This window comes from Hylobates moloch, unplaced genomic scaffold, assembly GCF_009828535.3.
Source record: "Hylobates moloch isolate HMO894 unplaced genomic scaffold, HMol_V3 SCAFFOLD_8, whole genome shotgun sequence".
NCBI classification, from domain to species: Eukaryota; Metazoa; Chordata; class Mammalia; order Primates; family Hylobatidae; genus Hylobates; species Hylobates moloch.
This window is the reverse complement of record NW_026652283.1, coordinates 5,917,509-5,944,442: the sequence shown is the minus strand read 5'-3', so window position 1 is coordinate 5,944,442 and position 26,934 is coordinate 5,917,509. Positions and strand designations below refer to the sequence as shown.

Genomic DNA, 26,934 nt, shown 5'->3' with positions numbered 1-26,934 from the left:
TCTGGGTCTGTGTGTGGACAGAGCCCGAGAGCCTGCTTCCTGGAATGTCCCCCTGTCCCCGTTCTCATGGGGGTAGAAGGGGGGTTGTGGGTGGTATGACTTTCAGGTGGCTGCAGGGTGGGGAGGAGGGTCTCTTGGATCCTTCTGGGCTGAATAACCCCAGTTTGACCAGCTGACGGCTGGCCTATCTCTTGCCTGGTTCCCAGGTGCCTCTGGACTCATCCCCTGCCACGTGCCATAACAACATCATGAAGCAGACGATGGTGGATTCCTCCTGTAGAATCCTCACCAGTGACGTCTTCCAGGACTGCAACAAGCTGGTGAGGACCTTGAGGGTAGTGGGAAGCAGATGGTCCCAAGGCTTGGCCCGGTGGTATGGACACTGAGTGTGACCTTCTAACATGGACACTACCGTGGTGTCTTGACATGATCTGCACCAAGACAACACTTCAGCTTTTTTCTTGGCTTTCAATCTGGGAAACACAAAGTAAAATCAACAGTTTCTAGGGGAAGCAATGCCTGGTGAAACATTTCCTTCTGCATGAGAAGTAACTCCCCTTGGCATGTGCCAACGCTTCTCTTTCGGTCCCAGTCTTAGGATTTGTTCTTTTATTGAAGTATCTTGTTTTCAACACCAGAGCCAGAGATTTCCTTTTCCTGTTACTGCTGCATTTGTCCAGGCCAAAAGACCTTCCTCTCCCACCCCCCAAAACCCCTTGCTGCCCATTTCTTGTCTCACAGAAATTCTTTTCTGGCCTTAATTTTGGTGATTTTGAGTCGTCATATTATGACTTATTTTTGTGTTGTTATCTCTAATGACAAGGAGGAATTCCCCAAGGTTAAGTGCAGTTGTCTCTCTCTCTCTCTTTTTTTTTTTTTTGAGACAGAGTCTCATTCTGTCGCCCAGGCTGGAGTGCAATGGCATGATTTTGGCTTAGTGCACCCTCTGCCTCCCGGGTTCAAGCAATTCTCCTGCCTCAGCCTCCTGAATAGCTGGGATTACAGGCACCCACCACCACGCCCAGCTAGTTTTTGTATTTTTAGTAGAGACGAGGTTTCACCACGTTGGTCAGGCTGGCCTCGAACTCCTGACCTCAGGTGATCCACCCACCTCGGCCTCCCAAAGTGCTGGGATTACAGGTGTGAGCCACCATGCCCGACCATAGTGTGGTTGTCTCTTGTACATGGGCTTGTACATGGGCATATGTGACTACAGAAGTCTATGTACACACACAGCCATGCACACATACATGCTGCTGTGTAGCACCACCAATGTGGGGGAGACTGGTTGAAAACATGGATCTCAATTCTCTATCTGTGCAGTGATTTTCGGTCTCTGAGGACTCCAAAGGATACTTACATTCCCCGGTTTGGTGGAAGTCCTGGGCACCTGAGTTGGAAGAGTGAGGACAGGGGAGGAGTTGGGGACGCTGGCACTGTTGGAGCGTCTTGGAAACAATGACCCACTCAGTGTCTGAATTCATTTTCTGTCATAACTGCCCTGAAAAAGTCCAGTGTGTTTAGAGGCATGTTTTGGGGATGAGGAAGGGTGGGAACTGGTTGAACTGGATTTGGAATCAGAGTCTAGGCCCTATTGTCCGGCATACCTGCCCCATAGCACTGCAGTGAGGCAGCTGCAGGGCCTGATGTATTTCCCCATTCTCTTTGCTGAATTGAGGCAAAGGAAGACAGTGACCAGCACATATGTGTGTTTGTGTTTTTGTAAAAACACGCAAATGCTCATGAGGCTAAGAGTGGGTTGTGAGGACAGATGGGTGGCTGAGCAGGGAGGTAGGCAGAGGGACAGAGGGAATGTTCTTCTGGAAAGTCCTCAGGCTCATCGTGTTCTGCAGAAGGCCAGCAGCACTGCAATATTCAACTCTTCTTGCTGGAATGCAGATTAGAAACTAAGAATCTTGCCTTCCCACTCATTCCCTCTTTGAGACCATGAGCTACATTTCTCCTTCTCCCCGGACCCCCCTTATCCTTAAATTGACCATCAGAACATTCGCACCCAGACTAAGAGCCAGAGTTCCTGACACCTGGCCATAGGCCTGGGCCACCTGAGGCTGCTTTTGCAGGTGGACCCCGAGCCATACCTGGATGTCTGCATTTACGACACCTGCTCCTGTGAGTCCATTGGGGACTGCGCCTGCTTCTGTGACACCATTGCTGCCTATGCCCACGTGTGTGCCCAGCATGGCAAGGTGGTGACCTGGAGGACGGCCACATTGTGCCGTGAGTCCTGACGCCCTCATGTTCTCAGATGCCCTCCCTTCTTCCCATGTGTCTATGCTTGAAGACCTTGTGAGTGCAGGGGGATATCTTCATGGGTGAGAGAAGACAGAGCGCCAGTATGGGACTGGATGGCCAAGGGCTAAGGAGGGTTAAGACATCGGCTGTGTAAGAAGTTTAGATTGTGGGTGAGGCGGGACATGGGTTCAAGGCATGAACATGTGGATACTTTTCTTATGGAGAGATTCTGGCAGAGGAGAAGAGGGAATACTGATGAAAAGAAGGAAGTCGATTTATGTCTTTAATTAGGCATGATTATATTTGCCAATATGAGTGATCAACTCATACATTCATGTCTATAGAGTCTTCCTTCTTTGGATATAAGCAACTTAATGTTTTTATGTAGAAAACTGGGCCAGGCACAGTGACTCACACCTGTAATCCCAGTGTTTTGGGAGGCTGAGGCCAGAGGATTCCTTGAGTCCAGGAGTTCAAGACCAGCCTGGGCAACATAGCAAGACCCCATCTCTACAAAAATTAAAAAAAGAAATGAATTCAGAACCAATAGATTCTGGTTTAGGTGCTTCAACAATCCAGAAGTCTCTAATGTCGGTAACTCCCATAGTCCCTTAGTTCCCCAACATTATCTCCAGATGCCCCCAGGCCATCACCACATGGGTCTGAAGTCCTGGAGGCTTTGCCTTTTGCGGTCACAGCCTTGTCTCCTGTCTACACAGCCCAGAGCTGCGAGGAGAGGAATCTCCGGGAGAACGGGTATGAGTGTGAGTGGCGCTATAACAGCTGTGCACCTGCTTGTCAAGTCACGTGCCAGCACCCCGAGCCGCTGGCCTGCCCTGTGCAGTGTGTGGAGGGCTGCCATGCCCACTGCCCTCCAGGTGAGGCCTCTATCCCTGGGGGTCGGGCTGGTGGGATGGGAGAGGGATGGATGGAACGGTGCTTCTAGGTCTTGCTTCATCTCAGCCTCCACCTGCCACGTCCCATCTCTGACCTGCAAGCCCGCTGCAGGTTCTGTCTCCGTGGGTTCTTTCATCAGTCTGGCCAGTTGTGATTTTTCTCAAGGCGAGCTCCTCCAAAATGCTTTTCTGTGCCTCTTTATGGGATTCTCATCTAAAACAGCCCCTGCCGATAGAACTTTCTGCAGTGGGGGAATGTTCTATTGAATGTAAGTGTGACGAGTGTGCCTGAGGAACTGAATTTTTGAATTTTATTGAACTTTACTTAATTTAACTTAAATAGGCACATGCAGTTAGTGACTACCATATGGTACAACACAGCTCTAGAGTTAGTGAAGGTGTTATTCAGAAGAGCAGAAAGAGCCCTGGAGATAAGATTTCATTTGTCCTGAGGCTTGGGGAGGTGAGGTAGGGTGAAGGAATCCCTGCTCCCAGTTTTGCAGAGGAATCAATCAAGGCACAAGGAGGAGAGATGCTCCTTGAGTGGCGGGGTGACCCCTGGGGGTGCGGGCAGGAGGAGTTGGCTTCTAGGGCAGGAGAGGAGTTGGCTCCTCCCTTTTAGTTAAAAGTGAGGCTTCCTCGTGGGAAAGGGGAGCGTTTTGGTTCCTAATGAGAGCTTTCTTTTGCAGGGAAAATCCTGGATGAGCTTTTGCAGACCTGCGTCAGCCCCGAAGACTGTCCGGTGTGTGAGGTGGCTGGCCGGCGTTTTGCCTCAGGAAAGAAAGTCACCTTGAATCCCAGTGACCCTGAGCGCTGCCAGATTTGGTAAAACAGATTCCTGGGTTGTTTGAAGTGATGAATCTTATTGCTTCTCCAGGGGCCAGCTCAGATACTAGGTTTTGGGTAAAAAGTCCTAGCTACGTGAATTGAGAGATTGAGTTTATTTTATTTCTTTATTCATTTAATTCATGATTTAGTGTAGTTTATTGTTTTGTTTGTTCCTAGGGTTTGCTTCTTTTTCTTTACGGATGGACTAGACTGCTTCCTCCACATATATTCCTCCACAATGTTTTTGCTCTTAATAGATTTTTAAGTCCTAAGAGGTTTCTGTTTTTCTCACTGAAGGTGGCGATGGTCACTTATTGTCCTTGTAGGTCATGACTAGTCTGAGCACAGGTGTCCATATACTGGAGGTGGGGACTCAGGAGAGGAAAGTGAGATGGAACGCGGGGCCCTCAGGGTAACATGAGCGTCGTGGGGGCCATAGTCAAGGTCGCAGGGTGTGGCTGTCATAATGGGGAGGGAAGGTGCTCGTTGCTCTCACCCTGGGTTCTCACTGGACTTGCCTCTGGGAAACTGGCCTTTGGGGAGGTGAGAAGGAGTCCTCAGGGTGAGCTCTGAGCCCTCTGAAGTCCTGCTCATAAGTAGGGAACATTTATTAAAATCCAGATCTATTCAACACCACTCCCTGACACTGATCAAGCCTTCTGGGAGCTTAAAATTGAGAACGTAAATTCGCTGGGGAGGGGCTATGGTCACAGCTGCCAGAGTCAGATCCTGCCGCCACCATCTGTACAAACAAGAATGAACACTGCCTGGGGTGAGTTTTCTAGCAGACACAGGAAACTAGAAAGTATGTCACTCACGCACCGTTAACCAAGGATTGAAGCAATAAATCTTGTGGATCACGAGAAGGAGGAATTAACTTCCTAGTATGACTCTACCTGCGCACACTCTTCATGCTGAAACAGGGACTGTAGGGAGCAAAGGATTGGGTGATTCTGATGCTGGCGTGGGGTTCTGTGCCAAAAGGGAATGAGAGCTTCAAGCCCTCTCCCCACCTTCTTTGCTGGCGCACGGGCAGGGGCGGCTGCCATGGTGCACGCTGAAGCTGCAAGCAGTGTATGGACAATAGTCCCACAGCAGGCTGGGGGCATCACCTGGTATCAAGCCACAGGGGGACACTTCCCAGGCTCAGGGCACTGCTACCTTGTCAGCTTTACTGGGAGTGCTGAAGGCCAGGTGCCTCCAAGGCTGAGAGTCCAAAGAGGAGATGGTCCTGACCCATATTGGTCTCCACCACAGGGCCACTGGATTTCACCTGTGGTCTGGCAGGCCTTGCCACTTTCCGGGACACTGGCAAAAAGGTGATATTACCAGCAGAGCCTCGAAATTTGGCATGGCAGTGTAGGAATTTGTGTGTGTGGGGCCACTGCTCTACTACTGACTTGTGGTGTGTGCTTGGGACTGGGCACAGAGCCTGGCCAGTACCTGGCACATGAGAGGTGCTCACCCTATGTCTGCTGGAGGAATGAGTGAATGTCTTTTCCTAGGCCTAACACCGTAGGGACCCCTGTTTGCTACTCTCAAATAATTTGTTCTGCTGGATAAAGCTGGGATTTTGAATCTTTATTCATCTTTCCACAATGTTTTTGCTCTATTTTTTTCTCTCTTCCTTAGGGCCCAACTTATTAAACATGTTTTGAAACTCATACAATTTGCATTCTGTTAGAATATGCACCGTAAAGCATTTCTCTCCAACAAAACATTTAGAAGCACAGGTTAGCGTCCACATGTTAGTAACATTTGTTCTTGGAGACCCTTGTAAGAAAGCTTGGATTATAATTAAGTATTCATGTTGCTAAAGATGTAGGTTGAAAAGAAATCAGCTTTGAGTGGCTGTGTGGATGGCCTAGAACAACAAGTATATTTTTTCATATCCTAGGATGGGCTAAAGCTTTGGTTTCTAGAATCAAAGGAAGTTGGCTATGTGTGTGTTTTGAAGGTGGGTGGGGGCATGCTACTTGGGGATAGATGTTAAACAGTGACATCTCACTTGGGTGTGGAATGGTCCATGGGATCTCAAGTTCAGGTGGAACAGAGGAGATTCTGTGGGAATATGGAAGTGGTTGTACACTGTCGGGCTCAGAAGTGTTCATAGGTTTCTTCCTGAACCATTTTAATTTCTTTGCTCTTTTCTGCAGCCACTGTGATGGTGTCAACCTCACCTGTGAAGCCTGCCAGGAGCCGGGAGGCCTGGTGGTGCCTCCCACAGATGCGCCGGTGAGCCCCACCACTCCGTATGTGGAGGACATCTGGGAACCGCCGTTGCACGACTTCTACTGCAGCAGGCTGCTGGACCTGGTCTTCCTGCTGGACGGCTCCTCCAGGCTGTCCGAGGCTGAGTTTGAGGTGCTGAAGGCCTTTGTGGTGGACATGATGGAGCGGCTGCGCATCTCCCAGAAGTGGGTCCGCGTGGCCGTGGTGGAGTACCACGACGGCTCCCACGCCTACATAGGGCTCAAGGACCGGAAGCGACCGTCAGAGCTGCGGCGCATTGCCAGCCAGGTGAAGTATGCGGGCAGCCAGGTGGCCTCCACCAGTGAGGTGTTGAAATACACACTGTTCCAAATCTTCGGCAAGATCGACCGCCCTGAAGCCTCCCGCGTCGCCCTGCTCCTGATGGCCAGCCAGGAGCCCCAACGGATGTCCCGGAACTTTGTCCGCTACGTCCAGGGCCTGAAAAAGAAGAAGGTCATCGTGATCCCGGTGGGCATTGGGCCCCATGCCAACCTCAAGCAGATCCGCCTCGTTGAGAAGCAGGCCCCTGAGAACAAGGCCTTCGTGCTGAGCGGTGTGGATGAGCTGGAGCAGCAAAGGGACGAGATTGTTAGCTACCTCTGTGACCTTGCCCCTGAAGCCCCTCCTCCTACTCTGCCCCCCAACATGGCACAAGTCACTGTGGGCCCGGGGCTGTTGGGGGTTTCGACCCTGGGGCCCAAGAGGAACTCCATGGTTCTGGATGTGGCGTTTGTCCTGGAAGGATCGGACAAAATTGGTGAAGCCGACTTCAACAGGAGCAAGGAGTTCATGGAGGAGGTGATTCAGCGGATGGATGTGGGCCAGGACAGCATCCACGTCACGGTGCTGCAGTACTCCTACATGGTGACCGTGGAGTACCCCTTCAGCGAGGCACAGTCCAAAGGGGACATCCTGCAGCGGGTGCGAGAGATCCGCTACCAGGGCGGCAACAGGACCAACACTGGGCTGGCCCTGCAGTACCTCTCCGACCACAGCTTCTTGGTCAGCCAGGGTGACCGGGAGCAGGCGCCCAACCTGGTCTACATGGTCACCGGAAATCCTGCCTCTGATGAGATCAAGAGGTTGCCTGGAGACATCCAGGTGGTGCCCATTGGAGTGGGCCCTAATGCCAACGTGCAGGAGCTGGAGAGGATCGGCTGGCCCAACGCCCCCATCCTCATCCAGGACTTTGAGACGCTCCCCCGAGAGGCTCCTGACCTGGTGCTGCAGAGGTGCTGCTCCGGAGAGGGGCTGCAGATCCCCACCCTCTCCCCTGCCCCTGGTATGCTGGCACCTTGTGTGCAGGTGGGAGGGCTGGGCGAGGGCTGGCACGGCCTTGGTGCTACATGCATCTGCCAAGATATGACTCGGGTTCTAATCCTGGCTTCCCTGGTCTGTGTGCCCTTGGTTGAAACTTGCCTTCAAAGGGCCTGTGTTTCCTCACCTCCCTGGCAGGGAGGCAAACTGTGATCCTTTTTTGAGGGAAGATCTTTTCTTATTGTGTGTGCTTATATAAATTCAAAGGTAATGGAAGCCTATTGTTAACATTTAAACAATGCCAATAAGGAGTAAAAATAAATGCAAGTCTTACTTTATCACACAGCCTCTTCCCCACCCAATTCCACCCTCCGCCTTCAAGGTAACCTCTGTTAAAGGTGGTGACGATAAGCTTCATTTTGACCACACTGGGTGGGTGAAATTATTCTGAGTAGCTGACATTCTTCAGGGCGAGACCAGGATGTCAGGTGCCAGGTAGCAGGTGCAGTCTTCAGACACTGGAGTCAGACTGCCTTAGTTTGAATCTTCTCTCTGCCACTTGCTAGCTGGGTAATTTTGGGCAAATACTTAAGCCCTTTGTATATCAGTCTCCTCATCTATAAAATGGGGATAATAATAGCACCTACTTGCTTAAAATAGTATCTGGCACATGACAAGTGCTCAAAAAAAATGCTTGCTCCCACTGCTGTTATTACTACCTTTTACTGACACTGGCGTCTAATCCATTCCTAGTTCCTGAACATCTTTATTCGGCGTGTTTGGGACCATCCCAGAATAACTAGCCTTCTTTTAGTATCTTTTGAGTCTCACACTTGTCAGTACTTCTGGTTCTTTGTTTTTGTTTTTATTCATGGCTGTAGATTTATTTAAATTCTTGTAATATTTCTGCTGAGGAAAACAACAATTACATCATTTCATCAAATCTCAGATGTGCTCAGACACTAACAGGAGCACTAGGCATTTATAGCTGGAATAATCACAGTACGTTCACCTGCCCCGCAAGATCTGAGGACACAGCAGCTCATTGTCCAGGGAGGGGCTGCCGCTCCATTTCCTTTTGCAGCCTCCGTGTACTGCCAGGCCAGTATTTTACTCATTTCTAGAAGAGTGGCGGCCCCTTCTTACCGAGGAAGCCCATGCCTGCTGCTTTTATTTGTAGACATTTAAGCTTCCTTTGGGTAGAACTGGAGTCTTCTCAGTGTCTCCAAACCTGAGGTAGTCCGGCCCCAGGAACGCCATCTCCCCTATCCCCTCCTCCCTGGCCCACATTGCCCTTGCACTCACAAAGGCACCCCTCCCCCCTTGGTGGTGCCACGTGGTCAGCACGCCTTGCAGATCCTATTGGATGTCAGGTTGTAGGCCTGGCGGCCAGTGTCCCTGCTGGCACCTCTGTGCTCACCTTCCTGGTTGTCCTTGCAGACTGCAGCCAGCCCCTGGACGTGATCCTTCTCCTGGATGGCTCCTCCAGTTTCCCAGCTTCTTATTTTGATGAAATGAAGAGTTTTGCCAAGGCTTTCATTTCAAAAGCCAATATAGGTGAGTGAGTGAGGCACCTGAAGCAGCCAGTGACGAAGAGGCTCTTTTCGGGGCTCCACTTGATTCAAAATAATCCCCATTTTCTTGTTCTGTTTAGGGCCTCATCTCACTCAGGTGTCAGTGCTCCAGTATGGAAGCATCACCACCATTGACGTGCCATGGAACGTGGCCCCGGAGAAAGCCCATTTGCTGAGCCTTGTGGACGTCATGCAGCGGGAGGGAGGCCCCAGCCAAATCGGTAACGTTGGTGCCACAGGCTGGATGCAGAACCTGCATTCTGATTCTGATTTTTGGCATAAGTGACTGTGTGACCTCGGCCAGTCACTTTGCTCCTTGGCCTTAGTTTCTTCTGGAAAGTGAGGGGCTAGATGCTCTTCCAGGTCTCTTCCAGATCTCAACTGGGTGTTCCTTGGAGTCTCTGAATCATTCAGCTTTTAAGTGACTGAAGGATCCACAGTGAGAGAGGGTGTCCAGCCGCAGTCAGTGCTGACTTGGTGTGATCTGTTCTCCATCCTCAGGGGATGCCTTGGGCTTTGCTGTGCGATACTTGACTTCAGAAATGCACGGTGTCAGGCCGGGAGCTTCGAAGGCAGTGGTCATCCTGGTCACGGACGTCTCTGTGGATTCAGTGGATGCAGCAGCTGATGCCGCCAGGTCCAACAGTAAGAATCTGGTGTATAGTCCTCAGTTCAGGAGAGCGAGACTTCAGAAATGGTAGAGGGTTAAAAGTGGGCTGGGGTTACTTTTGGATGTTGTGGCTGACGTTAAATATGCTCAGTACCAACCTCTGTCCTGGTTTCAAACAGCAGGAAATTATCCAGTCACGATGTGATTAGGAAACCAAACAGTAATAAGTGTGTGTTGATCCTATATCTTTATAACTAATTATAACCTTTAATTTCTCCACATTTCCCCTTTGTGTCCAGGAGTGATCATAGCTCTATGCTCTTTCTTTCTAAAGTAGGATTCGTGGTCTTGCACTAAAATGTCATGTCTGAGGCCAGAGTGATTGATTGTGGGGCCTTGCGAACCAATGGGGACTTTCATGTATTTCAAGTCCTTTCCTGGCACCAGGTAATGGGCTTGGCAGGGTTGATGGATGAGAGACAAAGGATCATGCTATAGGAGAGGGAAGGATCCAGATGTCCCTTCTGTGCTCCAGAAGAACGTGTGCTTATCATGTTCTTAATATCAACAGGATGTGAGCTGGGACAGGTAGTAGAGTCTGAGGGACCACCTCCCGGCTGAAAGAGGTCTGGGTGAGTGCAGTGACATTGAGTCCCCTCGTGGCCACCTGGAGAACTGTTCATCTTTCAGAACCCTGCCTAGGAGTGCTGTCAGAACCCTGTCTTTTCTCTGCTGTCTTCCTGATGTTCTTCCTGAGGAAGTTATTTGCTCCGTTCTCTGTGTCACATATGAGCTACTCAAGATGTGCAAATCATATTTTATTGTATTGTATTTGTAACATATCTATTCCTTGCAAAAAACTGGGAGTTCTTTGAAGGCAAGGGAAGATCTTGCTTATTTTTGTATCATCTGTGTATGATGCACAAAATAGGTGACCATTTAACATTTGTTGAGTGAATGAATGTGACATGTTTATGAAATCTATGATTTTAGGGTAAAGGGCACTAAAAGGGAAAGGATACATATTTGGACATTATAACGAACTTACAAGAGCTGAAAAGTTGCTAGTAGAAAATCCGTTCCAACCTGAAGCACATTGCAAATTTCTAGAACTTTCTGGAGAGCTGAATTGAGGAATTTCAGGATGGAGATTTTTTCACCTTTAGTATCAAGAATCCAAAGAAAGATTTTCACTGGGAAAGGAAGCAGTTGTGGTCTTGAGGAAGCAGACATGATCCAGAGCGAGTCATTTAACCGCCCAAAGCCTCTGTTTCCCATGTGTAAATGAGCATGCACATTCTCTGGGCTCAGCCCTGTCATATTTTCTCTTCTCTTCTTACATATACCCCCTTGGTGGTCTAGTTCAGTGTCATGGGTCTAAATATATTTATACATCTCTGACTTTGAAATTCGTATCTCCAGCCTCACCTCAACTCAGCTTGCATGCTCTAACAGGCAAAACCAAACTCCTGATTTTCACATCCGTCTTTCTTATCTTAGAAAATGGCAATTCCAACCTTCCAGTTGTTCAGTTCAAAAAGCTCAGCATCCTTGACTCTTCTTCCTTTTTCCTGATATCTCCATGCAAGCCACGAACAAACTATAGCTCCATCTTCAAAATACTTTGAGAGTTGCACCTCCCCATACCATGTCCACCAGGGTCACCTCAATCTGAGTCCCCATCATCTCTCCCCTGGACTATTGAAATAGCTGTCTAACTGGAACCCCAGCTTCCACCTTTGTCCCCTGCAGCTCATTCTCAGCACAGCAGCTGCAGTGGCCCTTTAATATCAAAGTCAGCCCCTGTCCCTCTGCTCTGTAGTCTTGGCTGGCTTTGTTTCATTCACAGAACATGGTGAGCCCTTACTGTGGCCAATGGAGCATTGCCTGATCCACGCCCTTTCCCTGTCTTGCTTGTCTTTCTCTCCCCAGCCCCTGGGAGCATGCAGTCACACTTCTGCTCTGGGGCCTTTGCACTTCCTCTTCTTTCTGCTTGGGGTGTCCCTCCTTCAGACATCCTCTTGGCTCCTTCCATCCTTACATCAGGTCTCTGCTCAGATGCCATCTTTTCACCAAATGCTTCTCCAACTGCCATATATGCAACGGTAACCCACACCTCAGCCCTGGGCATTCTCATTCCCCTTATCTCATTTTATTTTTTTCCTAAGCATTTATCCACATCTGAAATTCTATATATTTACTTTGTTTGTGTGTTTGTTGTCTATCTCTCCATGAGGACGGGGGACAGGGAGGGACTTTATATGCTTGGTTCACTGCTGTATCCCTATTGCTTACAATAGTACCTGACACAGAGTAGGAGCTCATTAATAGCTGTTGACTGCACATCTTCCTCATAGGGCTGGTGTATGTGACCAGCCTGGAAAACATGAGGCTCTATTCAGATGCTGGATATAGTGTCAGGCCAGTCCATTTTGAGCCTACTTGCCCACAGATCCTTTCTTGTCTCTTTGCTAACTCTAGGAGTGACAGTGTTCCCTATTGGAATTGGAGATCGCTACGATGCAGCCCAGCTACGGATCTTGGCAGGCCCAGCAGGCGACTCCAACATGGTGAAGCTCCAGCGAATCGAAGACCTCCCTACCATGGTCACCTTGGGCAATTCCTTCCTCCACAAACTGTGCTCTGGTGAGTCTTATAATAGCTTTCTTACTTCTCTCAAAAAAAGTTCCAAAACAAACCCGCCAAAGAAACAAAAATACTATTCAAGAGACCCCAGGGTGCCCATGCATAAGATTTGGCCTTGAATGAAGATTATTATATAGACCAGGACCTTTAAGTTTCTGCTCATGGGAGGTGTATACCACAAGCCCCCATGGGGCCAGCAGAAAGCTTTCTGTGTATGGTCCTATTTCCACTCTAATTGTCCATGTGAACTTGGCAGAGAGAGCCTAAGCTTATTTGTGTAGAGGGATCTTGGACAAAAGAATCAGAAGACATAAGCAAGGAACCCCAGCGTTCTGTAGATACAGTCTCCTTCCCCATGGGCGTAGACTCACTCTCAACATGGGTATAAAGGGCTTTAGAAATACAATAACATGGAGACTCATATCAAAGTACCATAGTTTAAGTTGATTTTAGGTTAGAAACTTAAAAAACATGCTTTTGGCCAGGCGCGGTGGCTCATGTCTGTAATCCCAGCACTTTGGGAGGCCGAGGCGGGCGGATCACAAGGTCAGGAGATCGAGACCATCTTGGCTAACACAGTGAAACCCCGGCTCTACTAAAAATACAAAAAATTAGCCAGGCGTCGTGGTGGGCACCTGTAGTACCAGCTACTTGGGAGGCTGAGGCAGGAGAATGGCGTGAACCCGGGAGGCAGAGCTTGCAGTGAGCTGAGATCGTGCCACTGCACTCCAGCCTGGACAACAGAGTGAGACTCCATCTCAAAAAAAAAAAAAATACACACACACACACACACACACACACACACACACACACACACACACACGCTTTTTTCTGGGGGAGTGCCTGGGTTTGTATATTTTCCCATTACTAGATATAAGTCAAAACCCACATAAAGCTACTGTCCTTCGGGGGAATAAGTCAGTGCAAGTTTGCCCTTAAAGGGCAATAACTCTATGCAAGTTTTGACTTATAGCTAATAACATTAGCTGTACAGAGAGATGGCAGCTCTCCTGGTAGGAATCTTCAAGTAGATCTCTTTCAGGTTTCCAGGATCTTGTTTCATCTCCCCACCTTCCCCATCCCTGGCGTGATCTACATGTGAACCAAGATAATGACAGCGTAAGCTGTAGTTATTGCCATATTATCGCTGTTGTTGGCATCATAATTATTAATAACCACAGAGCATGTCTGAAGAATCACAGGATGACCACCTCAGCCTTGTATCCCTATGCCTCCACTGTTAACCTTGTTCAGATTCTTTTCAGAGTTGAGTTGACTTCAAAAACTAGACCAGGTTGCTTAAGCAGACATTGTGAATGGTTCAGAATTTCTGGGTGAAAGATGGGAACTAAGATCTTATTTGTGTCTGTTGCAGGATTTGTTAGGATTTGCATGGATGAGGATGGGAATGAGAAGAGGGTAAGTTCCTTTCTGTTGACTTTGAAAGAAAGATTAGAGATGTGTTTGGGGCTCTTGTTCCACTGGTTAATTTTTCCTCCTTTGGTCTTAGTCCAGTGCTTCCTCTTACCATTATCTTGTTTTTGAGGGTCCATCTGTACATCTTGTGTTTTGCTTCCTGTCTCATGTACAGGAGGCCTCCTTGCTGTGGAGGCCTGTGTTCAATTCTAGGGGTCAGTTGTCTGGCAGATGGACTTAGAGTTGGAGTACCTCATCTTATTCCTTGCCTGAATCTGCTGTTTTCTTCTGCAGCCTGGGGACGTCTGGACCTTGCCAGACCAGTGCCACACCGTGACTTGCCAGCCAGATGGCCAGACCTTGCTGAAGAGTCATCGGGTCAACTGTGACCGGGGGCCGAGGCCTTCATGCCCCAACAGCCAGTCCCCTGTTAAAGTGGAAGAGACCTGTGGCTGCCGCTGGACCTGCCCCTGTGAGTCCTTTGCTTCTCCAGCCAGGGCAGTGTCAAAGGGGCAGTGCTTTTAGCTTGGCTGTGCAGAAAAGTAGAGCAGGCACCGACCAGCCCAGAAGTACCCTTTCCCTCATCACCACATACACAGTGCTACCTTCACTCACCTTCCTTTCCTCCTGTGCTCTTTGGACATGCTTGCAGCCAGTCTCAGGGATCACTGCCCTCTTTCTCTGTCTTTGGAAGGCACTTCCCCAGATTATGCATAACCAGAAGGAAGAATCGCTTTTCTGAGGTCAGTGCTCAGCTTGGCTGTTGGCAAGTCATGCTTTAGGAATCTGTGTATTCAGGGTATAGCAGTGGAAGTATAGCAGTGAGAGAGATGCTTCCAGAAAACTCTCCAACCACACGTATAGCAACAGTACATCACCAAGGTGGCCTGGATTAAGAGGAGGAAATATTTAAAGTCCATCTCATTACACTTGTGGAGAGCATTTCATCCATGGGCTGGGTTAGCCTTCTGTCTCATGTTTGAGAGAAATGACTGCTTATGGTGATCACGACTCAGCAGTGGATTGTAACCTTTATGCTGAACAGGCATAACTGGTGGGATGCAATCAAAACTGTATGTTATAGCTCACTCTCCCTTTAGAATTTATTCAGTGAGAAAAATTTCTCTCTTGGTCTAGGTGAAAATTCCACCAGACTTTACGTTTCTTCTGTTTATTCATAAAGAATTCTAAAGTTACTTTAAGTCAGAAGACAAAGTCTCAGTTGATAATTAGATACCCACTCTTGTGTAATAATCAAAACTTTGAATTTGATTAGAGTTAAAACACCTCCCAGTCCCAATTTGGGCTGCCTGCCTCTGGGAAGGAGGGTATGGTCAGCTTTCCTCTGTACAAAGAGCTTTGCCTTTTGTGATTAAAAGCATATCCTGGAGATTCCTCGATGTCATTTCAAAGACAGCTTCCTAATACTTTACTGTGTACCACAGGTTACCCGACTGTTCTTCTATGTATGTGCATTTAGGCTGTTTCCAGTGTTTTGTAATGACAGACAATGCTGCAATGAGTAAACCTGAACATACGAATTTTCATATGGTTTGAGGTGTGTCTTCAGGGTAGATTCCTAGAAGTGAGATTCTTGGGTCAAAAGATAAGTGCATATGAAGTTCCCCTTAGATATTCCCCGATTCTCCTCTAACAGGTGAGATGTGGTTGTGCAAAGCTGGAATGTCCATCAGTTGCTTTTCAATCAGCGAGGTATGAGAGTGCATGCTTCTCCACAGCCTTGCTGAGTGTGTTGTTATAGTTTTTATTTTTATTTTTTTGCAAATTTCTTACTTTTCAGGAAAGAAATGGTATCTCAGTGTACTTGAAATTCATTTCTCTAATGATGAGTGAGGTTAAACATTTTTTCGTATGTTTAATTGCCATTTTTGGTCTAATTTTGTGAATTTTCTGCTCATGCCTTTCCCCATGTTTCCATTAGAAAAGTTGTGATAAAAAACACATGAGATCTACCCCATTAATACATTTTCCAGTGTGCAATACAATATTGTTAGCTATTTGCAAGTTGTTGTACAGCAGATCTCTAGAAGTTTTTGTTTTGTGTGACTGAAACTATGCCCATTGAACAGCAACTTCCCATTCTCCCCTTCCCCTAGCCCCCACAACCACCATTCTGCTTTTTGCTTCTATGAATTTGACGATTTTAGATACCTCCTATAAGTGGATTCATGCAGTAGTTATCCTTCTGTGACTGACTCATTTCACTTAGCTTAATGTCCTCAAAGTTCATCTATGTTGTGGCATATGAAAGGATTTCCTTCTTTCTAAAGACTGAATAATATTCCATTGCATGTACATACCACATTTTCTTTATCCATTTGTCCACTGATGTGCATTTGGATTGTTTCTAACTCTTGGCTGTTGTGAATAATGTTGCAATGAACGTGGAAGTATAAGTATCTTTTTGATATCCTGATTTCAATGCTTTTGGATGAATACCCAGAAGTGGGATTGCTGGGTCATATGCTAACACTAGTTTTAATTTTTTGAGGAACCTTCTTACTGTTTTCCGTAGTGGCTACACCACTTTACATTCCTACCATCAATGCACAAGGGTTTCAATTTCTTCACATTCTTGTTAACACTTGGTATTTCCTGGTGTGTGTGTGTGTGTGTGTGTGTTTGATAATGGCCATTCTAATACGTATGAGGTGATACCTCATTATGGTTTCGATTTGCATTTCCCTGATGATCAGTAATGTTGGATATTTTTTCATATAATTGACTTTTTGGATGTCTTTTTGGAGGAATGTCTCTTCAAGTCCTTTGCTCATTTTTAAATTGGGTTATTTGCATTTTTTTTTTTTTTTTTTTTTTTGCTATTGAGTTGTATGAGTTCCTAATATATTTGGGATATTAACCCTTTTATCAAATGTACAGTTTGCAAATATTTTCTTCCATTCTGTAGGCTGCCTTTTTATTCTGTTGATTGTTTCTTGGGCTGCACAGAGGCTTATTGGTTTGATGTAGTCCCACTCGTCTGTTTTTGCTTTTGTTGCCTTGTTTTTGGCAACGATACCCAAGAAATCGTTGCCAAGACCAATGTTGCAAAGTTCTTGTGTTTTCTTTTAGGAGTTTTATAACTCCTGTATCAGTGTTTAAGTTTGATTTTGGGTTAACTTTGTGTATGATATAAGATAAGGGTCCAATTTCATTCTTTTTCATGTGGACAGGTCATTGTTAGTGTATAGAAACCAATGGTTTTGTATGTTGATTTTGTATTCTGCAACTGAATTTGTTTCAACTTTGCTGAATTTGCTAACAAATTTTTGGTGAAATCTTTAGAGTTTTCTACACATAAGATCATGTCATCTGCAAATTGAGATTTTACTTCTTTTTAAATTTTACTTCTTTTTTGATTGGGGTGATGTTTATATCTTCTTGATTCATTGCTCTAGCTAAGACTTCTGGTACTATGTTGAATAGAAGTGGTGAGAGTGGGCATCCTTACCATCTTCCTGATTAGAGGAAAAGCTTTTAGTTTTGCACTATTCAGTGTGATGTTAGCTGTGGTATTTTCATTAATGGCCTTTATTTTGTTGAGGTAATTTCCTTCTATTCTTAGTTTGTTGAATGTTTTAATCATGAAATGGTGTTTGAATTTTGACAAATGCTTTATCTGCATCTATTGACATGATAGTATGATTTTTATCCTTTGTTCTGTTGATGCTGTGTATCACCTTTATTGATTTTTAAACGTTGAGCCATTCTCCTATCTGAGGGATAAATCCCACTCAGTCAGAGTGTATTATCCTTTGATTGTGCTGTTGAATTCAGTTTATCATTTTGTTGAGAATTTTTGCATCTATGTTCATCAGGAATATTGACTTGTAGTTTTTTTTTAATGTAAAGTCTTTGGCTTTGGTATCAGGGTAATTCTGGCTTCATAAAGTAGGTTTCCCACTTCAATGTTTTGGAAGAGTGTGAGAAAGATTGGCATTAATTCTTCTTTAAATCTTTGGTAGAATTATCCAGTGAAAGCGTCTGAGCTCTTATTTGTTGAGAGATTATGATTACTAATTTGATCTCCTTACTAATTGTGGGGCTGTTTAGATTTTCTGTTTCTTCATCATTCAGGCTTGGTAGGTTGTATGTTTCAGGGATTTATTCATTTCTTTAGGTTATCCAATTTGTTAGTATGTAGTTGTTCATAGTAGTCTCTTACTAACCTTTTTATTTCTGCACTATCAATTGTAATATAAGCTCTTCTATTTCTGATTTTATTTATTTGAGTCTTCTCTTTTTGTCTTGCTTAATCTAGCTAAAGGTTTGTTAATTTTGTTGACCTTTAAAAAACCAATTCTAAGTTTTATTGATATTTTGTATTCTATATTTCATTTATTTTTCCTCAAATCTTTATTATTTCCTTCCTTCTGCTAACTTAGGGCTTAGTTTATTCATTTTCTAATTCCTTATATTGTAAAATTAGGTTATTTGTTTGAGATCTTTCTTACTGTAGACATTTACTGCTATAAACTTTCCTTTTATTGCTTTTGCTGTTTCCCATAAGCTTTGCTATGTTGTGCTTTAGTTTTTGTTTTTCTCAAAATATTTTCTGATTTTTCTTTTGATTTCTTCTTTGACCCATTGGTTGTTCAAGAGTGTTTTTTAATTTCCACATATTGGAGAACTTTCTGAAATTATTTCTATTAGCAATGTCTCATTTTATTCTGTTGTGGTCAGAAATACTTGGTATGATTTTAGTCTCCTTAAATTTGTTAAGATTTGTTTTGTGGGCTAGCATGTGAACTGTTCTGGAGACTGTTCTGTGTGTGTTTGAGAAGAATGTATATTTTGCTGTGGTTGGGTAGAATGTTCTGTATTTGTTTGATAGGTCCACTTGGGCCATAGTGTTGAGTTCTCTGTTTCCTTATTGATCTTCTGTCTGGATTTTTTATCCATTATGGAAAGTGAGATATTAAAATCTCTCACTATTATGTTGTTCTATATTTATCATCACTTCTGTCAATATTTACTTCTTATATTTGTGTGCTTTAATGTTGGGTGCAATGTATTTATAATTATTAATATCTTCCTGGTGAATTGATGTATTTATCACTATATAATGTCCGTTTTTTTGTCTCTTGTGACCATCTTTGACTTAAAGTTTAATTTGTCTAAGTATGTCTACCTGTGCTCTCTTTTAGTTAACATTGGCATGAAATATCTTTTTCCATCTTTTCACTTTCAACCTATGTGCATTCTTAAATCCAGAGTGAGTCTCTCTCTTGTAGACAGCACATAGTTGGATCTTGTTTTATATTTTATTTATTTATTTATTTAATTTATTTAGATGGAGTCTTGCTCTGTTGCCCAGGCTGGAGTGCAATGGCTCCATCTTGGCTCACTGCAACCTCTGCCTCCCAGGTTCAAGTGATTCTCCTCCCTCAGCCTCATAAGTAGCTGGAACTACAAGCCCGTGCCACCATGCCTGGCTAATTTTTTGTATTTTTAGTAGAGACGGGGTTTCACCATGTTAGCCAGGATGGTCTCGATCTCCTGATCTCTCATGATCTGCCTACCTCAGCCTCCAAAAGTGCTGGAATTACAGACGTGAGCCACCACACCTGGCTGTTTTATTTTATTTTTAAAAATTCATTTCAGCCACTTCATAGCTTTTGATTGGAGAGTTTTTTCTATTTATACTTAAAGTAACTACTGATAGGGAAGGACTTACTGTTGCCATTTTGGTAATTATTTTCAGTCAGTCTTGTAGCCTTTTTGTCCCTCTTTTCTACTCTTACTGTCCTTCTTTGTGTTTCACTGATGTTTTTTGGGTAATGATGAGATTTGATTCCTTTCTCATTTCCTTTCATGTATCTTCTATAGATATTTTCTTTGTGGTTACCATGAGGCTTACATAAAACAGCCTATACTTATAACTTTCTATTCTAAGCTTATAACAACTTAATTTCAATTGCACACAAAACTCTACTCTTTTACTGCCTCTCCCCCAGTTTACGTTATTGATGTCACAAATTATATTTTTTAATGTTGTGTATTCATTAACTGATTTTTATAGTGATAGTTATTTTTATAACTTTGTCTTTTAAGTACTATACCAGAATTCAAAGATTTACACATTGTCATTATAGTATTAAAATATTCTATATTTGTTGTATATTTACCTTTACCAGGAATTTTACCTTTCATATGTTTTCATGTTGCTGCCTAGCATTCTTTTATTTCAACATGATGGACTCCCTTTAGCATTTCTTATAAGGCAGGTATAGTGGTGATGAACTCTTTCAGCTTTTGTGCACGTGAGAAAGTCTTTATTTCCCCTCTATTTTTGAAAGACAGTTTTGCTAGAGAGAGTGTTCTTGGCTGCCCATTGTTTTCTTTTGAATAGATCATCCATCTCCCTTCTGGCCTGCAAGGTTTCTGCTGAGAAATTTGTTAATAGTCTCATCGTGGCCCCCTTTTATATGAAAAGTTGCTTTTCTCTTGTTGCTTTCAAAATTCTGTTTTTGTCTTTGACTTTTGACAAATTGATTATATCTTGTAGTGGACTTCTTTAAATTCATTCTAGTTGGAGTCTTTTGGGCTTCTTGAAGCCGAATGTCTATTTTCTTCCCTAAATTTGTTCATTATTTCTACTTTCTATTGGGTTTTAATCTTATTCTTCATTTTAAATATTTGAACTATTAGCTCATTATCTGTGATATAGGTTGCAGTACTATTTATTGACATGTCAACATTTGCCCCTAGTGATGTGAGATAAGACTTAATAATAATCATAAATCAAATTTTCATATGTGCATGGGCTTATTTCTGAACTTCTTTTCTGATTCTACTTGTTGTAAGCTATTCACATACCAAAACCACATTGTCTTAATTACCACACTGTCTTAATTAGAGGAAATATCTCTAATATTTTGTCATTAAAGGCTTTATAGTATGTTTTATTGTCTGGTAGGACTAGTACCTCCACATAGTTTTATTCTAAAGTGTTTTCCTGGCTATTCTTTTATGTTTGTTTTTTTCCGTATAGACTTTAGTGTCAACTTGTTTACCTCCATAAAAAGTTTGTTGGTATTTTTATTGGAATTGCAATAAATTTATACATTAACTTTGGGAGAACTGGCATTTTTATGATGTTAAATCATCCTATCCAAGAACAAGTTTGTCCACTTATTCAAGCTGACTTGTCTGTCTTCTAGAAGTGTTTTAAGGTTTATTCATTTGGGTTTTGCATATTTCTTGCTAAGTTTATTCCAAGTTGAATCTTCCTTGTTGCTATTGTAAATGAGACTTTTTTCTTCTCCATTATGTTCTTTAACTACTTATTGTTTGTGTATATAAAGGGTATTGATATCAATATATATAACATATATCTATATATCTATATATATAACATATCTATATATCTGTATATGTTAATTCCATATCCTATAGCTTTACTGAATTCTTTTATTATTGAGTTAGTTTTATTATGGATTCTCTAGGGCTTTCTGGGTATGATGGTGTATCATTTGCAAATAGAATTATTTTTCTTCCTTGTCAATTTTTGTGCCTCCTATTAATTTCTCTTGTATAATTCCATTAATAAACTTTTTAGTACAATGTTGAATAGCAGTGGAGTATCTTGCACACACACACATGCACACACACACGTGCACACACATTATCATATATTTTATCATATTATGAAAGTATCCCTCGATTCTCATTTTTGAGTGTTTTTTTGTCAAGAGTGATTGTGGAATTTTGGTGTTGGTGAAGGCTTTTTCAGCATCTATGGAGATAATCTCTTGATTTTTTTCTTTAAATATATTGGTATGGTATATTATTTGAAGGAATTTTCTAATGTTGATCCCACTTGGCTATGGTTTGTTATTTTCATAATGTGGTGTTGGATTCTGTTTGGTAATATTTTATTTAGTATGTTGGTTTTGACATTCCTAAGTATTTTTGGTCTGCAATTTTAACACTACTTATTTAAATTTTCAGTAATATACATATAACATAAAATTTATCCTTTTAACTATTTTTAAGTATATATCCAGTGACATTATCACGAGGTCAGGAGATCGAGACCAGCCTGGCTAACACACAGTGAAACCCCGTCTCTACTACAAATACAAAAAAATTAGGGCGTGGTGGCTGGTGCCTGTAGTCCCAGCTACTTGGGAGGCTGAGGCAGGAAAATGGCGTGAACCCGGGAGGCGGAGCTTGCAGTGAGCCGAGATCGCGCCACTGCACTCCAGCCTGGGCGACAGAGCGAGACTCTGTCTCAAAAAAAAAAAAAAAAAAAAGAGAGAAAGAAAATCCACATTGTGGTGCAACCATCACCACCATCCATTGCCAGAACTTCTTTCATCTTGTAAAACTGAAATGCTTTATTCATTAGACAATGATACCCCATTTCCCCCTTCCTCCAGCCCCTGGCAACCGCCATTTTGCTTTCTGTCTCTGTGACTACTCTAAGCACCTCCTTTGAGTGAAATTATACATTTTTCCTATTGGGACTGGCTTATTCTGCTTAGCATAATGTCTTCAAGGTTCATCCATGTTGTCATCCTTTGTGTTTGGTTGATTTTTTTTTTCTTTGTAGTGAAACATTTTAACTCCCTTTTCCTTTTGTGTGTATTCTATAGCTATTTTCTTTATGGTTACCATGGGGATTACATTTAACATCCTAAAGTTATAACGCTGTACTTTGAATTTATACCAGCTCAACTTCGGTAACAGACAAAACTCTGCTCTTATACAGTTCTATCTCCACACTCTTTCAGTTATTGATGTCATAAAATCACATCTTTATACATTGTGTGTTCAAAAACATAGACATATATACATTTTAATGCATTAGTCTCTTAAATCATGTAGAAAACAGAAAGTGAAGTCACAAACTAAGATTACAATAATATCCAGAACTTTTTTGGTTCCTTTTTATGATTTCAATTTCTTTACTGAAATTTCCATTCTGTTCATACATCATTTTCTTGATTTTGTCTACGTCTTCTTTCAGCTCTTTGATAATTTTTAAGACAGTTGTTTTAAAGTCTTTCTTTAGTAAGTCTACCATCTGGTCTTTCTCAGGGATAGTTTCTGTTGATTTACTACGTGAGACAGATTCTGCCAATGCTATTGTCGTCTAGGTGGGGAGACAGATTTTTGGTGCTTCTTACTCCACCATCTTCCCTGTCTCCCACCCTGTAGATTTTTTTTTTTTTTTGTGGTGGGGGGAATACTGTCTTGATCTCGTTTAGATATTGGTGTTAAAACTGGTTTCATTAAAAGCTTTAAGCAGTTTTCTCTCCTTTTCAGTACTCTGGAACAATTTATGGAGCATCGGGACTATAAGGTCTTTGGAAGTTTGGGAAAATTTCCTTGTGAAATCATTTGGGGTTGGTATTTTGTTTTTTGTTTCTTTTTTTTGGTGGAATAACTTTCTTTAATTCCTACTAGCTTACTCTAATTCTTCCATGTAAATTGGTGTGCTTAAGACTTGTCTTTTATCTACAGGAGTTAATTTTGTTAATCTCCATTTTCCTAGAAATTTATCCATTTCATCTAGATTTTCACATTTATTGTATAGCATAGTCTTTTTTTTAAATTAAAATTTTGTTTATTGGTTGTATATATTCTAGGGTACAAGTAAAATTTTCACAGTAATCTTTTATAATGTTAAAAATTCTTTTTAAATAGTGATTTTCTTTTGTCATTTGTTAATTTATATACATGTCTATTACCTTTTTTCTTGATCAAATTAACTCATGATTTGTCTTTCTGGATTTTTTTAAAAATCAAGATTTCAATTTATTAATTATGTTTACTGTATTTATATTCTCTACCTTATTGATTTCTGCTTTTATCCTTGCTATTTTATGATTTCTTTCCTTGAATTTTCTTTTAGTTTACCTTTTGTGCTTTTCTATGTAATTGGAACTGGAAATTTCATTCATTTTCATTGTTTTCTTTTTATTGACAGAAATGTTTACTGTTATGAATTTTCCTAGGATCACTTTATATGTATCCCAATGAGTCTGATATATAGTATATTTATTATCATTATTTTTAAAAGAAATTCTGTACTATCTGTTTTTATTGTCCCTTTCACCCAGGATTTATATCATAAATTAAAAAAATTTCCAAGTGTAAAGATCTTTTTAAACAATAATTAAAAAGTTTTAAATTTTACTATACTCTGACGAGAGTATTTGTAATAGTTCTACTTTGTGGAAATTACTGTTATTTTCTTCGTGATCTAATACATGATCAATTTTTGTGAAGGTGTATTCTCTATTATCAGGGTGTAGAGTTTGAGATCCCTCACTCTCTTCCTGCCACCTCTCCATGAGAGCTACATATTTTGATTTTAATGTTATGTCTTCTATAGTCTTATGTACCTTTCCCCCATTTTATCTATCTGGTTCTGAAAGGGATGTGTAAAAGTATCCTGTTATTAGTTTGTCTACCAATGTCTCCTTGCTTCTCCTATAGTTTTTGCTCTATGAAGATGGTTTCTGTGTTGTCTGGTGTGTAGATATTCACAGCTGTTATGGCTTCCTTGTGAATTATACTGATCAGAATGCTCTTATTAGTCACATTTAATCTTTTTTTTGGCTAGAATTTTACTTTGTCTGATATTGAAGTCTCCATCCCTGTTTTCTTAGTGCTTGATATCCTTTGTCTGTCCCGTTACTTTAGCCTTTCTGAATTTTAGTTATATAGCATATAGTTGGGTCTTGTCTTTGAGCCAAATTGAAAACCTTTTTGTTTTAGTAGACAAGTTAAGCCCATTCTCATTTATTGCCATCTTGTGTTTGATCTTCTTTCGTCATTATATTTTATAATTGTTTGTTATATATTTTTCATTTATAGATGTGGTGATATGTTAAGTATTTGGTGTCTAGGAAGGTTTATGCTTTTGTTCCTGTCATTACCTTTGAAGTTATACCTTTCTAAAATGCCTTCAGGCCCATATTTTTAAATCTAATCACACATTAATCAGTTTTTCAGTTTTTAATAGCATTCTTTAACTTCTGCCTATGGCTATGCAACAATCAATGAGGTTATTCTAACTTTTCTAATTCCCTCCCCTCTCCTCCCATCGTCGAGTTCCATTGTTTCTACTTCGTCACAGCATATAACATTTGCACATGAGTCTTCCATTCTTCCTTTGTTTTAGTTTTGGATCTATGACTATATAAGTAAAAATGCTCACTTGAATTGTTTTCTTAACATTTCCCTAGTCATCTCTTAGTTGGAGGAAACCTTCTCTAGTAGATTTCTTTTTTTTTTTTTTTGAGACAGAGTCTTTCTCTGTTGCTCAGGCTGGGGTGCAGTGGCCTGATCTCGGCTCACTGCAAGCTCCTCCTGCCGGGTTCACACCATTCTCCTGCCTCAGCCTCCTGAGTAGCTGGGACTACAGGCGCCTGCCACCACGCCCGGCTAATTTTTTTTTTTTTTTTTTTTTTTAGTAGAGACGGGGTTTCACAGTGTTAGCCAGGATGGTCTCGATCTCCTGACCTCGTGATCCATCCGCCTTGGCCTCCCAAAGTGCTGGGATTACAGGTGTGAGCCACCGCACCCGGCCCTCTAGTAGATTTCTTAAGAAGGGCTTATGGGTACAGAATTCCATTAATTCCTATGTATTTAAAACTTTTTCTATAGTATTGATGCTAGAAGGGCACCTTGGCTGAATACAGAATTCTTGATTCACATTTTCTTTCACTAAATTTCTGAAATATGCTGCTCCATTGTTGCCTTGCTTTGTATATTGCTTTTGAAAATTCTGATACCAATATAATTCTTTTGTCCTTGTAAAATATTTGATCTTTTTGCCTGAAGGCCTGGAAAATTTTTTCTTTATGTTTGAAGTCTTAATAGTGTACTGTAATATGTCTCAGAGTTGACTGTTTTGGGTTAATTTTTCCGGACATCTGGCACGTGACTCCCATATACAGATTTGGTTCTTTTTTGATTTCCAGAATGTTTTCATGAGTTATATTCTTTAAGTGTGAGTTCTGTTCCATTGTTTTGTTTTCTCTTTTAAGACTCCATTTTTCCTCCTGTCTTACATTTTCATTACTGTCTCTTTGACCTTTATACTTTCTTCATTAACTCATTTTCATTCTCTTGATTGGTTTTTTTGCTTTTCTCTGATGCTCTTTATTAAATTTTTATTTTGATGTCATCTTCCTTGGGTACTTATAATTTAGTCTTTATTTCAGAGATGACTTTGCACTTTTATTACCCACCCCCGCCAAGTTCACTGAGTTGTATTTTTATTTATTCTTGTCTTTGTTCATTTCTCTTCTTAGTTTTTGAAATTCTGATTCAAGGTGGTTTTCATTTTTGCAGATGTTCGAGTATATTTAATTTAGTTTGAGTGGTGTCTCATAGTTTTCTTCTATGTCATAACATTTTGTTTTTTCCTTTTTGTGGAATTTTCATTAGATGAGGAGTGTTGGTTCTCATTTTCTGATCTTTTGCAGAAGCTTTTGTAGACTTGCTTAATCTTCTGTTCATTTTGTGAATTTTGGGTTTTACAAGATTTCTGGTTCAATGACCCTGCTATCAGTATAGAAAAGTCATTTCCTTAGTGGTATGTGTGTGTGTGTGTGTGTGTGTGTGTGTGTGTACATGTGGATACTGAAGGATTGTGTGGCCTCTGACTTTTCAGGTTTTTCTGGACCCTGACTCTCCCGTTTGCTTTATTTTTATGTCTCTGGTCACTTTCCAAGCACTTTTCCATTTCTTTTTGCTCCCAGCCCCCTTGAAACTATGCTTTTCAGGTTGTCACCAAATATTGCGTGTGTTTTTAGCACCTGCTCTGGTCTGTTGGGATGCTTTAAAATATTTTTGCCCTTAGGATGGGCTTTTCTTTCTGGTGGTAGTGGTGGTTATAGAGAAATTTTAGGCTTGCTGCCCACTCTCTTCTCTCTTCTTTTCAGTTTTCCTTGGATTGTCCTTGCTCATGACAAAGGCTAACAGCTAGAGTATGAGAGATTTTTGCTGGGTGGGATTTGGTGTTTTTTCTCTTTTACTTTATTTATAGCTATTTTAAAGTTTGGATGTTTTTGGCTGGGTGCAGTGGCTCACGCCTGTAATCCCAGCACTTTGGGAGGTCAAGGTGGATCACGAGGTCAGGAGTTCGAGACCAGCCTGGCCAACATGGTGAAACTCTGTCTCCACTAAAAATACAAAAGTTAGCCAGGTGTGGTGGTGC

General features: G+C 42.3%; 1 protein-coding gene across 1 annotated transcript in view; it reads left to right on the top strand.

Annotated features, from left to right (window-relative positions):
- Positions 1 to 26,934, top strand: part of VWF (von Willebrand factor) — a 178,923-nt gene that overhangs the window by 102,229 nt on the left and 49,760 nt on the right. Inside the window, exons 24-34 of the mRNA XM_032159366.2 lie at positions 207 to 320; positions 2,082 to 2,238; positions 2,973 to 3,131; positions 3,839 to 3,974; positions 6,134 to 7,512; positions 8,928 to 9,044; positions 9,142 to 9,282; positions 9,563 to 9,706; positions 12,153 to 12,317; positions 13,693 to 13,736; positions 14,028 to 14,205. Of these exons, the coding sequence (XP_032015257.1) occupies positions 207 to 320; positions 2,082 to 2,238; positions 2,973 to 3,131; positions 3,839 to 3,974; positions 6,134 to 7,512; positions 8,928 to 9,044; positions 9,142 to 9,282; positions 9,563 to 9,706; positions 12,153 to 12,317; positions 13,693 to 13,736; positions 14,028 to 14,205 (2,734 nt within the window). The remainder of the gene's footprint in view (positions 1 to 206; positions 321 to 2,081; positions 2,239 to 2,972; positions 3,132 to 3,838; positions 3,975 to 6,133; positions 7,513 to 8,927; positions 9,045 to 9,141; positions 9,283 to 9,562; positions 9,707 to 12,152; positions 12,318 to 13,692; positions 13,737 to 14,027; positions 14,206 to 26,934) is intronic.